Here is a 12,852-nt window from a genome sequence, read left to right on the forward strand (position 1 = left end):
TGAACGGATCCTCTCCAGCTGGACCGTCCCCGTGTTTTCATGCGTCCCGTTATCCCCCCCTTTAAACGTGGAACTCGGACACGCCCCCACACGCCGAGAGAGACGTGGGGAACGGCCCCCCCGGGGTTCAGCGTGCGGTTCGGATTCGGATGGGCCCCGTCAAACCCACGGCGCCGATCAGAAGCATCCCCTGCTCTGGAAACGCGTGAAGCGGAGGAAGCGGCGCCGAGCCGACCGGACGCCATCGACCGCTCCGAGCGCGGTGCGTGCGTGAACGCTTGCGAGCGTAAAGCCGTTTAACTCCGGATCAACATTCCAGCGCCGATCGACCCTTATTCCCCTTTTCTGTCCGCACCGGCGGATCCGAGCAGCACGCCGCCGGCGTCCCCCACGCGAACGCTCTCCGGACCGCAGCTGCGCCCCCCCCCCCCATCCCCCCCGCCGTCACGTCAGCGTGTTAGGAACACACGTGCCGACAGCAGACGCGGCAGCAACGGCGGCGAGAGGCGCAAACAGGAAGCTGACTCAATCACATGTCTGACCACGCAGGAGAGAGAGAGCGAGAGAGAGAGAGAGCAGATCCGTTAGAGTCACGCCAAACACACGCCAAACACACGCCAAACGCACACGCGTGTGCGCGTTCCCCTCCGCCTCACCAGCTGAAACTCCCGGCACCGGTCGTAGGCGTTCTGGACGCCCGAGTCCGCCCACAGCGCCCTGATGGCCGGCAGGTACTGCAGGAAGACGGGCTTCTCCAGCTGCCCGCTGGCCATCTTGGCCGACCGGGTGTCGAACGCCATGAGGCTGTCGCCGTGGCGCTGGTTTCCGGGGTCACCCCAGGGGATGCGCAGCTTCTCCCTGGCGTCCACCAACACGCGCACACCTGGAGAGGTACGCGAGGAGAGGCGGGGTTTAAGACATGATGATGATAATTTAACAGTGGGGGGGGGGGGGGGGGGGGGGGCAGAACCTAAAGCCCCCCCCGGGTCGCCCCCCCCGGGTCAACAACAGCACCAAACCGTCCTGGGACAGCCGAACCGGGTCACCCCAGCGATCCAGCCAACAGGCGGCGTGAAACCGTCCCGGGCCGGGCGGGTGCGCTCGTTTCCTCGCCGGCCGCGTCCCCCGGCGGCGGGGCCACTGAAGGCTGGGTGTGCCGCCGAGCAGATGGAGACTGTTTATGCGTCTCTCTCTCGACCCGGCCCAGATGTGGAAACTGTCCCCCCCCCCGCCCCCCGCACCCCGCACCGACGCTACCTTTGATCACGTTGCTGTAGATGGTCGCTCTGAAGTCCTCCCGGGCCCGCTGGTCGAAGTCCTGCCCGTGGATGATCCGCATTTGCTTGAGGAACGTCGACTTGCCGCTCTCGCCCGCGCCGAGCAGCAGGATCTTCACCAGCCGCTTCACGTACGTCTTCTCCCGGGAGAGGCATCGGTCGATCTCCTTGGACTTTCGGATCTGGTCCACCTCGCCGCCGTTCAGCAGGCACACGGGCAGGCAAACTTTCAACACGGACCTGGTCGGCAGGAAATCCGCCATGTTCGCACAAACTTCATCGATGCTAATTTGATGCGCGTTCGCGCGGCCGCAGGCACGAGACCAAGCCCCTTCCCTAAACTCAGGAAGTAGCGTCGCTCTTGTTTACATCGACGTTAAACCGACTTCATTCCGAATTATGTGCGACTCAGGCAGACATAAAGTTTTTTTGTTTTTAATCTGAAGCATAACACGTCTCACCGCAAACAAATATAATTACACGAGGGAAGTTTTTTAGTAAGAATACAGCTTCGTAAACATAAACAATTAGCATTCTTATCGGCGTTGCCGACGCAGCTGCTTGATTTGGAATAAACGGCTCATATTTACAGAACAGAAACTAAACGTGAACGCGCCACGACAGCGATCAGCTCGTTGACTCAAGTGATCGTTTCCTGTTCGATTGATTTGATGAGGCAATGTCGCCCTCTGTTGGCTCAGTTCCGTAAATGCGCAACACTGTTTGCATGATGCCAAATGCTGCGCTGTGATTGGCTGATACTCCTTTCACTTAGTGATGCTGCCTTCAATAAAAATTAGGAATTTTTGATGTTATACCTGAACGCACTTGTAATAAAAATAAATACAAGAAAAACACGTAAAGTTCGGACTTTTGCTTTGATTTATTTTTTTGCACTCCTCAAAATATACATGAGACGAATATATAAATCTTTTTTTTTTTATTAAATTGTTCTCATTTCGGTTGTTTTAATGTCACACCACTGAATTATATTGTGAATTTTAATGGTTGATTTTGTTAAGTAATATAATAAATATTTCACAGCAAAATAAAATATTCATAACGTCCAAGTTTAACGCGGTAAATTAGAATCTAGCAGCGTTTTAACTCGCTTGTTCTCAAAATGACGACCTTTTGTGGGGGACACCTGAAGGCACCATCGGTGTCTATCATTGCATTTCCCCCGAAGGATCCCCCACAAACACGACATCGGGCCGACAGGCGACAACAACACCCGGTTCTGTGAGAATCACAGGAACACCGGAGGACCATGACCGTTCGGAATACTCTCCGGGATCACGGGCAGAGGTTCCGACCGAGGATGGCTTCTCTGAACAAGGTAAGGCTGCATGCGTGGATGCTCTCAGCCTCTCCCAGCCATGCAGGCGGTACCTGCAGACGCACCTATCGAGGGGTCACTTTAAATTAATTATCTCATGCATCATAATTTGCATTAGCGTCTAAATCTGTCTCCTTTCAGCACCTCCAACAAATACAATAATAATAATAATAATCATAATAATAAAAAAGCCAGGTTTTCCATTAGGGATGTAAATCTAACTTTTAGCTGTGGAATAAAACATTTGACCATCAGTCAGTAAGAATCAAACGCAGGTAAACGTGTCTGTCTGTGTTTTGCTGCGACCTTTCCCCACTGATAAGGTCATTCCGTTTTAATAAGCAGCAGTAAGCCTGGATCAGTATCCGTATCTACGCCGACCCGCCGCTGGGAGGAAGTTAATCCAAGTCATTGTGTTTCAAACTGCAGAACGTTCCATTGTCTGAGCTGGACCTTTTTTTTTTTTATTGCTGAGAAATAATATTTAGCAGAAAATGTGCGCAAGATTTTTGTGCCACAAAGAATGCTTAGAATCTATTTATCCATCACCGAAGATGCCCCCCCCCCCTGTCCTGAGGAAATCTCCTACCCGGGAGAGCATTCTACACACACACACACACACACACACACACACACACACACACACACGCACACACAGTCAATCACAGCCAGGCAGGACTTCCTGCTTACTGGCGCCCACCTGAGCTGTGGCATCAGAGGATATGATAACTAAGAAAACAACCCCGTTGGAGGCCGGCGGTGACTCACTGCCTGCCTCCCACTCAGGGCAGACAAAAGCCGTGACATCAGGACATGAAAACAATCCTCCCAGCGCCCCCTGGCTGTTTACGCGGAACGGTTCTGCAGTTTATGTTCTCAAAAGTGGACTATTTGGTGGCGTTCCAAGCATTCGCGGCTTTATCAACAGTTCTGATAAGCGTTGCCACTGTTCTCCACAACATGTTGACCTTTGCTCCCACATCACCTCCTTCAGTCGGTTGTCGCGGTAACGTCTTCTCTCTCCTCGTGATATTCCTCTGCAGGCGGAGAAGGTCATCCTGGAGATGCAGGATCCCAAAACGGGAGTGAAGTCCCAGCCTCAGAGACTGGTTATCACAACAATACCACACGCTATCACAGGTAAACAGGATGCACGCACGCACACACACACACACACGCACACACCACCTCCGATCAATGCACACTGGATGTTATTCGACAGCTGGGTTGAGTGATTGTGTCTGCATGGTCTCGGTGGAGGACACCAACGCTCTGGGCTCAATCTGGAGCGCTACAGATTTAATCTCCATGGCAACCCCCACGGTCTTGGAGTCAGTGAGAGGGAAAAAGTAGAGGAGGTGGAGGAGGAGGTGGATATTTGAGCAGACCAGAGGAAAAGAGAATGTAACTGTGTCAGGAAAGAATGAGGGAGGAGGAGGAGGAGGAGGAGGAGAGAGGAAGCCCGGAGTTGTACGTCATTTGCAAGCTTTGAAACTGGGACTTTTCCTTTCCTTGCCGACTTCCATCTTTCCTCCTCAGGCGAAGACATCATTGCCTGGTTAGTGGAGAGATTCCAAATAGACCGTCAAGGTGAGAATCATCTGATGGAACATGCACTACAACAGCCAGCAATTAGACTCATCCGAATCAGAGCTGCTCACGTTCCCGTCTTCCGTCTCCAGAAGCCGGGAATCTGGGCTCCATGCTGGTGGCGCTGGGATACGTCTACCCTCTACAGGAGCACAAACGCTTGGTGATCAAACCGGATCAATCCCTCTATCGCTTCCAGGTAAAGCTCAGCCGCAATCACAACGTAGAAAATATATATATATATATATATTTTACATTTAATTTCATTTTAGCTCATTTAAATCTCAATCCGCACCAAGTTTATTTAGCAAGTTTTGGTTATTAATCAAGGCTTAATGTTGATCAATTGGTCTCTGATTAAATAAAAAATATTGGCTTGATTAAATTAAATTAAAGGGCTAGCGTTTAAATGAATATAAAGTGTGATGAATGTACCCGGAGCGTTCTGCACCTGGGCTGTCAGGACGGCCATCGATCACACTTAAAAACCCGCACTGTCCCTTTAAGATCGAGCCCGGCTGTCTCCGTGGTAACATGAGATCAATCGGAGTTTATCAGCCTGTTAGCAACGTAACTCAAAAATGTATGGACGGATCTTCACGGAACTTTCAGGAAACGTAGGGAATGTCGCCAGGAACAGATGAGTCAATTTTGGTGATGATCCTGGATTTGTCCTTCCCAGACGCCGTACTTCTGGCCCACGCAGCAGTGGCCTGTGGAGGACACGGACTATGGTGAGTGAGACACATTTGTCCGTTTGGGGCGTCTCGCGCTGCTCCGTTAACGCTCCCTGTCCGTTCCGTGGCGCTAGCGATCTACCTGGCGAAGAGAAACATCCGGAAGAAAGGCATCCTGGAGCTCCACGAGCAGGTGAGCGCGAGACGCAGCGGGGAGGGGGAGGGGGGCGGGGCGTATGGGAGTCACGGATTTGGCTTCCTCGCAGTAACGGAGGTGTCATCTTATGTCGCCAGGAGCAATACAACCGCCTTCACAAATGGATGAATCATAAATGGGACTTCATCGTGATGCAAGCGAAGGAGCAGTACAGGTGGGTGGAGCTCGCGCCGAGGCGTCGGCGCCGTCCGTCAGCGCCGTCCGTCCGTCTGTCCGCTCGTCAGCATCCTGTTTGTCTGCGTGTTATTTCAGGGCTGCGAAGGAGAGGAAGAAACCGGACCGGGTGGTGTTTGAGTGCCAGGAGAGAGCCTACTGGGTGGTTCACAGGCCCCCGGTGAGGCCCCGCCCACACACACACACCTACCACTGGGCTACCTGCAGACAGAGGGGGCGTCTATGCGCCCCAGGGTATCTAATTATCTCCACCCGTGATGCCTCTTTAGCGCTGCATGTCCAGTCAGGGAGGGGGGCAGGGGGGGGGGGGGGGGGGGCGGTGATTAATATTTCACGCTGCGGCGGTTCTGCTTCTTTCCTGCATCGTGACTCAGACCACAGATTGATATGATTTATATACGTGACGCTGGAGAGCAGGACAAGCTGGGCGGAACCGCCTGTGAGGCTAGCTCATTCCCCTAGCTTCTTAATGCTAAGCTAGGCTAATAGCAGTTTGCTGATGATGGCATCCACTTCCTTTCATTCATTAGGTAAACTTCCTGTTGTTGTTGTTGTGTGTAGCCCGGGGCAGTGAGCGGCATGGACTACGGACTGGATCGAAGAATGGACCCGAACGCAGACGAGGTAACAGGTGAGTCTCACCTGTGTGAAGACGCTCCCGTCGTCCTTTCCCTCCCTGATCAGGAACTCTACCTCCATTAATCTCCCCTTTTATCCTGTCTTCTCTTTTCTCTGCTGCAGGCGTCCCCCAAGGCTCTGTATTCGTACACACACACACACACACACACAGACTGAGTTGTAACTTGATATTTGACTATCTCTTCCCCTGCAGCCCAAAACGCCAGACTTCTACGGGAGAATTGTAAGTGACATTTCCCCCCCCCCCGACCCGCCGGCGCGTCTCCGTCTCGCGTTGACGCCGCTGTCCGTCTCCCTCCTCCTGCAGACGATCTTCACCCAGCAGTCCATCATGAGGCCCAGAGTGAAGTCGTCCGTCTCCATCGGAGCGTAAGCTAGCGATAGCATCCCTGCGTTACTGAGCGCTGCAGGGGGGGGACTAGAACCCACTTCCTGTTCTTGCAGGATGGTCAAGCATTGCTCCACCTACGCCAGGCACGATCCTTTCCTCTCCAAGTGTCTTCCCAGCAATCCCTGGCTCACGGACGACGCCGCCTACTGGACCCTGAACACGCCGAGGTCAGTTCTGAGGCGGAGAGAGCGAGCGAGCGGGCGAACGCGCGATGGCGTCCGCCGCCGCGTTGAAGCCGAAGCTTAACGCCTCTTCCACGCGTCTCGTTCTACCCGACAGCGTGGAAACGCCGACGAGGATGCGCGTGGAGCGATGGACGCTCAGCTTCGGGGAGCTGCTGTCAGACCCCGGGGGGAGAAACGACTTCCGGCTCTTCCTGAAGAAAGAATTCAGCGGTATGACGGCGGGTTTGTTTCAGTCGCCGTTTTTTTTGGATGAGAGCGTCAAGAGTTTTTTGCTCTTGTTTTCTACCGGCAGGCGAGAACCTGGCGTTCTGGGAGAGCTGTGAGGATCTGAAGTGGGGCGCGGCGGCGACGATGAGGGAGAAGGCCGAACAGATCTACAAGTAATGCGTCCATGCTGCCGTGATGGATGTGCGCCAATTAGCCGACCGGCAGAGGCGTGGCTACATGTACTCTATTACACTGAGCCGTTCCTCCTCCTCCTCCCCCCCCCCGACTCCCCAGGACTTTCCTGGCGCGCGGCGCTCCTCGCTGGATCAACATCGACGGGAGCACGATGGAGGTCACGGTGAAGGGCCTGAAGCACCCGCACAGATACGTCCTGGACGCCGCCCAAACTCACATTTACATGCTCATGAAGAAGGTCAGTGAACGCACCGGGAGCAGGCTTGTGTTGGAGTTCCCTCAGGTGAGGCGTGTGTGTGTGTGTGTGTGTGTGTGTGTGTGTGCGCGCGTGTGTGTTACAGGACTCGTATGGACGCTACATGAAGTCTCCGGTGTTCAAAGACACACTGAAGAAGGCCACCTGTCCGGAGGAGCACAGGTTCAGGTGGGTGAAGTCACCGCCCCCCCCCCCCCCCCTGTCCTCCTCCTCCGCCTCTCTCCCTCTCTTCTTTTTTCCATCCCTCTTCTTTGCGTTCCTCCAGTTTGGCCCAGTTGGAGCACAATGCAAAGAATAGACGGCCCAGTCTGAGCCCCATCGCCCTGCGGCGGCTGGAGCAGGAGCAGAAGGCCAAGATGGCCGCCAACGTTGACATCACACAGGTCATGAGCAAACTCAGCAAACAGGTCAAGGAGGCGCCGCCTCCTCCTCCTCCTCCTCCTCCGACCATTACCTGAACACAAACAGGGTTTTCTCATCTTAATATTTATTTTGAGTCATTTTTTTTGTCGTTATTATTTAGTTTTCAGTGAAAGGAAACTCCTTTTTGTCGTAGTAACTGTTTAGGAGTCTCATCCACCTGCACTCATTGTTTGTTTATTAGCATTAGCGTTAGCATGCCGATGTATGTGAGCTAATAAAAGCCCATGAACCGCCTCGTGTGCGTGTTTGTCTCTCTCTCACTGTTCATTTCATCACGTCTCGCTTCTTGTCCTCTTTTGAACCATTGACGAGTCTGACCTGATTATTGATTATTGACAATAACACAGGATCAGGATCAGCGAGGCCTGGAGGCAGCTTCCGTCTAAATTATTATTTTTAATGCTGTTACACCTTCAAAGGGAATGAAAATATATCAGATAGAACATCACAAGGGTGAAGGGAGTATTTGTGTTTTACATATAGTCATAATTCTCTGTATGGTGTTTACGATGTTAGCTTAGCGAGCTAGCGGTATGACGAATCACACCCTGTGACGTCTCAGTTCGTGTTCAGCATGGAGGGAACCAGCAGCTAACCCCCCCCCCTCCTGCCCTCTGACCCGTGTCTGTTGACCTTTGACCTCACAGCTGTGCCGCTTCACCACCCCCGTCCCCCACCTCGCCGTCTACTCTGGCATCCCTGACTTTCCCTTTGCCGACACCTCGCCTTCCCATCCCTCCCTGGCGCACACCCCGGCGTGTCCGTCCCCCATCAGCGTGGCCTTGGAGAGCAGCTCCGCCTCCGAGCGGCGAGCGGAGGCGGGGTTGGGGGAGGGCGAGGGGAACCCCGCCGTTCAAGCCCCGGCGGGTGGAAACGCGTCCAAGTCCCGCGTGGCTATGTCGCTGCGGCGCCTCCTGAAGCGAGGCTGCACCTCCTCATCCATGTTTGCCAGCCTGTCGCCCAAATGCCACTCAGCCGCCGGGACGAGCAGCCGGATCCGGCCCCTCAGCCCGGCTCAGCCCGGCCCGGCGCCCCCCAGGCGGATCACCAAGTGAGTGAGAAAAGAGTCGAACAGTGTTCTGAAAGCGGAGGCCAGGATTTGGAACTGAATTTGTCTCCTTCTGTAAACTCGGAACAGTTTTTTCCAGATCAAAGTGGACATCCCTCCGGAGTGCCGCATCTACCCCATAGAGTCCGAGGACGAGGAGCAGGAGGAGGAGCACAGGGCCTCCTTCCGGGGAGGAGTGGGAGCCAAAGAGATCATCTGTCCCTGGGAGAGCCTCAACCCCCAGGGCTAACGTTTACACGGCGTTTTATGTTTTTATAAATGCGTGTCTGAGCGAGGAGAGTCGGACCCGGTTCTCGCCGACGTGTAAAACCTCTGCCTGGTGATGGATGCATTCTCCATCAGGACCGCCGTTGCTCTCTGCTTCTCCTTCATGAGGAATCCGGACTGCGGGCCGGCTGTTGAGGCTCCTCCTCCTCCTCCTTCGTCTCCACCCACCTATGAAAAACCCAGAGAGAGTAAACTCTCCTCTCCTAAAACTCCTCCTCAGGTTCTTAAAACCTTCGACCTTTCGGTCTTTCCGGGTCATGATGTTTTACAGAGACCCAGAAGGAGCGTGTGACGCTGTAGCATTTGGCTCTGTCAGTGGGTGGGCGGCAGCCCAGCAGAGTCATCCACCTCCGCCTCCACCTCCACCCAGAATGTCAGGTTTTTCCTCCTCGTGTTTCCAAAAGCAAGCAGATTCTTAGGGTACAAGACGTGAATTAACTGTCTGAATGTACTATCACGTTTACAGATGCAAGAATGTGAATAATAGCTTCAATCTGTCGTGTTATATTTGTATATTCCATGGCATGTGTCAAGTGCCTCAATAAACGACTGACTGGAGGACTCGGCCTCACGTCTCTCATTCCAGAAACAGCCCCAAACTACACACACAAACACAAACACACACACACACATAAATACTGTAATACCATCAGCCATCTACAATGTGTGTGTCCTCGTTTTACTCCACATCCCAGAACCTCAGAACCAAACTAAAGCTATCGATCGTCACTTGGAAAAAAATCAATATGTAACCATATCCAGTGTATAATTATTTTTTTCTTTTTCCAACAATCAATGAACAGCGGTCCGTGATCAACCACTAGGGGGCGGTGTAGTAATTATAATGGGACCAGGACCGCCCGTGGACTCCAGATGCATCTTCCTCATCATCATTTATCTGGAACACGGTCTGCAGATGCTGCTAAGCTAAACAGGTGTGGATGAATTTCATCAGATTTTTACCTGACAAAAGTAAAAACGTCCAATTAGTGCTGCATTCCGTCACCCTTTTTACATTTTTTTCCAGTATCTGTTTCCCGACTTGAGCTTCTGGGCCGCATGTTCAGGTAAAGAAAAAAAAAACTAAAAACTAAGCAGCATTCTAAGCAAGAAATTGCAGCCAAAAATAAAAAAGATTTATGTTGGAAAGGGAAAAATGTCCTAATATCACATTCTGACGCCGGCTGGGCTCGAAACACATTTGAAATGAAAAGCTGAAACCTTTTTTTTTGACCGTGTCAGGTGGATTTGTGGAGGACTATAATGACAAAGTCTGAGCGCACGCACAGACACGCACAAAGAGACAACGCTTTTACGCACACCCGCGTGTACAACCTTTGTCTCGTGAGAATTGGTATTAATACCTGGCAGGCTTTGAAATGTCAGCTCGCCTCAAACAAGGAACACAAAGAGCCAATTTATTTAAGGCGCTGACACTTCTCGTGTTGCTCTGCTCTCGAGCTATTTCTAATTTCAAAGTGTGTCTTTAGAACAAGGAGGAAGAGGAGGAGGAGGAGGAGACGCAGATGCAGACAGACAGACTGAACGCTGGGGACGGTGTCTGGGCCGGCAGCCAGAGACATTGCCAGTCACCCCCCCCCCCCCCAAACTGTAATTTTGCAGCACACGGGATACAAATATCCCAAATTTGGGATGATCACAAATCTGCATTCAGCCCCGATGGCCGCATTCCAATATGAGCTGGTGCAGTTTATTTACTGACCCCCTCTGCTTCCCTCTTTGTTGTCTGTCCTCTCACACACACACACACACACACACACACACACACACACACACACACACACACACACACACACACACACACACACAGAGGGTTTATAATCAGGCAGCTCTTCAGAGCTTTTGATGCTTTGTCTCTTTCGTGCGCCCCCTCCCGCCGCCGCCCTTCATCCCTCCGAAGCTTTTAGCGACTCACCGATGGATCTGAATCATCAGGTGTCTTTCGGGCCAAAGAGAGGCCAGGCAAACAGTGTCCTTCGCGTCCATTATTTTTGCAGAGAGCAAACATCCCTTTACCATCTTGCTCCTCTTCCAGTTCTCGTTTTGTCGCGTGACCGCCCACCGCGGGTCGGCAGGTTCAATATACGCTCATGAACTCGAGGTGATTGTTTTTTATACGCGTGTTCAGATTATTGATAGAGCGCAGCATCACGGCTTATGTCGGGCCTCGCCTCATCCCTGCTCAGAGTTAAGCCTCCACAGAGAGAAAGACTGGGAAGTGATGATAGCAGCCGGATCCACGAAGAGCTGGAGTCGGTGCTCGGGCGGATGCTGGGCGGATGCTGGGCGGATGCTGGGCGGATGTTAGGTGGATGCTGGGCGGATGCTGGGCGGATGCTGGGCGGATGCTGGGCGGATGCTGGGCGGATGCTGGGCGGATGCTGGGAGGATGCTGGGAGGATGCTGGGCGGATGTTAGGTGGATTCTGGGTGGAGTCTGGGTGGAGTCTGGGTGGATTCTGGGCGGAGGTGGAGCTGATTAGCAGGCATACTTTTCTATTTTCTGCAGGATAGTTCTTTTCTCTCTGCAGGATCGAGACCAGTGACCTCCTGGCTTTAGCCGCTACGTACAACACGCATCACGCGGAGCTCTGCTGACGGCGGCGGCGTGCTGCTCCTGGACGCAGTCGGGCTCTCAGGGTGACGCCGGAGCGACTTTGTTTCTCCCTGAAACTGAGTTAATCTCTGGATGTGCTGCGGCTGCGTGCTGCTGGCGCCCCCTCATCCAGCTGCTGAGATCTTCTGCAGCATCTGTCCGCTTTGGCTCGCTTCCATTCATCAGAGGTCTCCACTGCATCCACTCTGCACCTACAAATATAGACGCCCGAGTCACACGCCTCACATCTCAAACGCCTTATTTTAACGCACGCCTTTATTAATAGCGCGCGTTAAAAGGCCCGTCAGCTGCATAGTGAGGCAAAAACAGCTTCTACTGGGGGGGGGGGGGCGTTCTCTAAAACCCCGCCTGTCCCACAGCGGGAGACAAGCAGAAAAGCAAAACTGTTTAGCTCTCTGCACGAAGAGGTGGCGAGGAGGAGGAGGAGGCAGTCAGGCCTTCCTCGCTCACACTCAGCAGAAACACGACACGGTCCGGGACACACATTCGTATTCCTCTAGCTGCACGTCCAGTTTGTTCCGGATTGCTGGTGTGTGTGTGTGTGTGTGTGTGTGTGTGTGTTTGCCTTGTCGATGATCCAGAGTAAATGTGGCGGCTGTTGGCTTGTCGGCATCGATTCGATTCGATTTAAAAAAAGCTGCAAGTACGCGCGAAAAAGATGAGAACGCAATGCCATCGATTTATTTATTTATTAAAAAAAAGAATTGTAGTAAAGTTGCACGGGCTTTACTTTAATTATGACACATATGATCTATAAGTTCATTCATTACCACAGCGGAATCTCGGAGTTTTACCCTTCCATCCACCCCCACCACCTCCCGTCTAAAGTCACCTGACCGCTCCCCCCCCCCTTTGGTGAGATTCTAAAATGCATCTAAAAGTAACTGGAAAACGAAGGAGATCTTCACGCCTGCACTCACGAGGAAAAAAGCTCCTGCTGAGATTAGCATCGGCTAGAAACGCTCCACGCAGGCTGCCGACGCTAAAGTCGTACCCGTCTTTAGACGACTTCTCTTTAACAGTCACAGTAAATATAACGTCCGTCCCTCAGATTTCATGTCTCCTGTTTTCCGTCTTTCCTCTAGAAAGTCTAAGAGCGGAGAGAAAGGCGGAGATAACCCGGATTATCTGAAGGTGATATTCCAGAATATAACCGGAACAGGAAAAGAAGGCAGGACATGTGACGGGTTGAAGGAGAATAAAAATCAAGGGTATGGGAGCAAAAGCAGGTTGGCAGAGGAAGAGGAGGGGGAGGAGGAGGAGGAGGAAGAGGAGGATTTTTGCGCTGAAGTGAGTGAGAGGGAAGAGA

General features: G+C 52.7%; 2 protein-coding genes across 2 annotated transcripts in view; one reads left to right on the forward strand and one right to left on the reverse strand.

The window, feature by feature from the left end:
* LOC137910387 (guanine nucleotide-binding protein subunit alpha-13-like) overlaps nt 1-1,540 on the reverse strand; it is a 3,186-nt gene extending 1,646 nt beyond the window's left edge. The window contains exons 1-2 of the mRNA XM_068754823.1: nt 1,258-1,540; nt 657-883 (exon numbers count right to left, since the gene is read on the reverse strand). Coding sequence (XP_068610924.1) covers nt 657-883; nt 1,258-1,540 — 510 coding nt within the window. The remainder of the gene's footprint in view (nt 1-656; nt 884-1,257) is intronic.
* A 1,007-nt stretch (nt 1,541-2,547) lies between these two features.
* Nucleotides 2,548-8,868, forward strand: rgs9b (regulator of G protein signaling 9b). The gene is made up of 19 exons (XM_068754824.1): nt 2,548-2,616; nt 3,660-3,756; nt 4,156-4,206; nt 4,299-4,405; nt 4,889-4,940; nt 5,018-5,076; nt 5,178-5,254; nt 5,353-5,434; nt 5,836-5,898; nt 6,107-6,136; nt 6,221-6,282; nt 6,358-6,471; nt 6,584-6,699; nt 6,782-6,869; nt 6,991-7,129; nt 7,233-7,315; nt 7,413-7,530; nt 8,218-8,621; nt 8,709-8,868. Exons 1-19 carry the CDS (start codon nt 2,548-2,550, stop codon nt 8,866-8,868), a joined length of 1,971 nt encoding a protein of 656 aa, XP_068610925.1.
* The last annotated feature ends 3,984 nt before the right edge of the window (nt 8,869-12,852 follow it).

The sequence above is a fragment of the Brachionichthys hirsutus genome, chromosome 21 (genome assembly GCF_040956055.1).
Source record: "Brachionichthys hirsutus isolate HB-005 chromosome 21, CSIRO-AGI_Bhir_v1, whole genome shotgun sequence".
In the NCBI taxonomy this organism is placed as follows: domain Eukaryota; kingdom Metazoa; phylum Chordata; class Actinopteri; order Lophiiformes; family Brachionichthyidae; genus Brachionichthys; species Brachionichthys hirsutus.

Coding starts and splice junctions, on each gene's coding strand:
- rgs9b (XM_068754824.1), top strand. CDS start 2,548: ATGACCGTTCGGAATACTCTCCGGGATCACGGGCAGAGGTTCCGACCG. Junction 7,531..8,217: donor CCAACGTTGACATCACACAG/GTCATGAGCAAA, acceptor TTGACCTCACAG/CTGTGCCGCTTCACCACCCC. Junction 8,622..8,708: donor CCCCCCAGGCGGATCACCAA/GTGAGTGAGAAA, acceptor AACTCGGAACAG/TTTTTTCCAGATCAAAGTGG.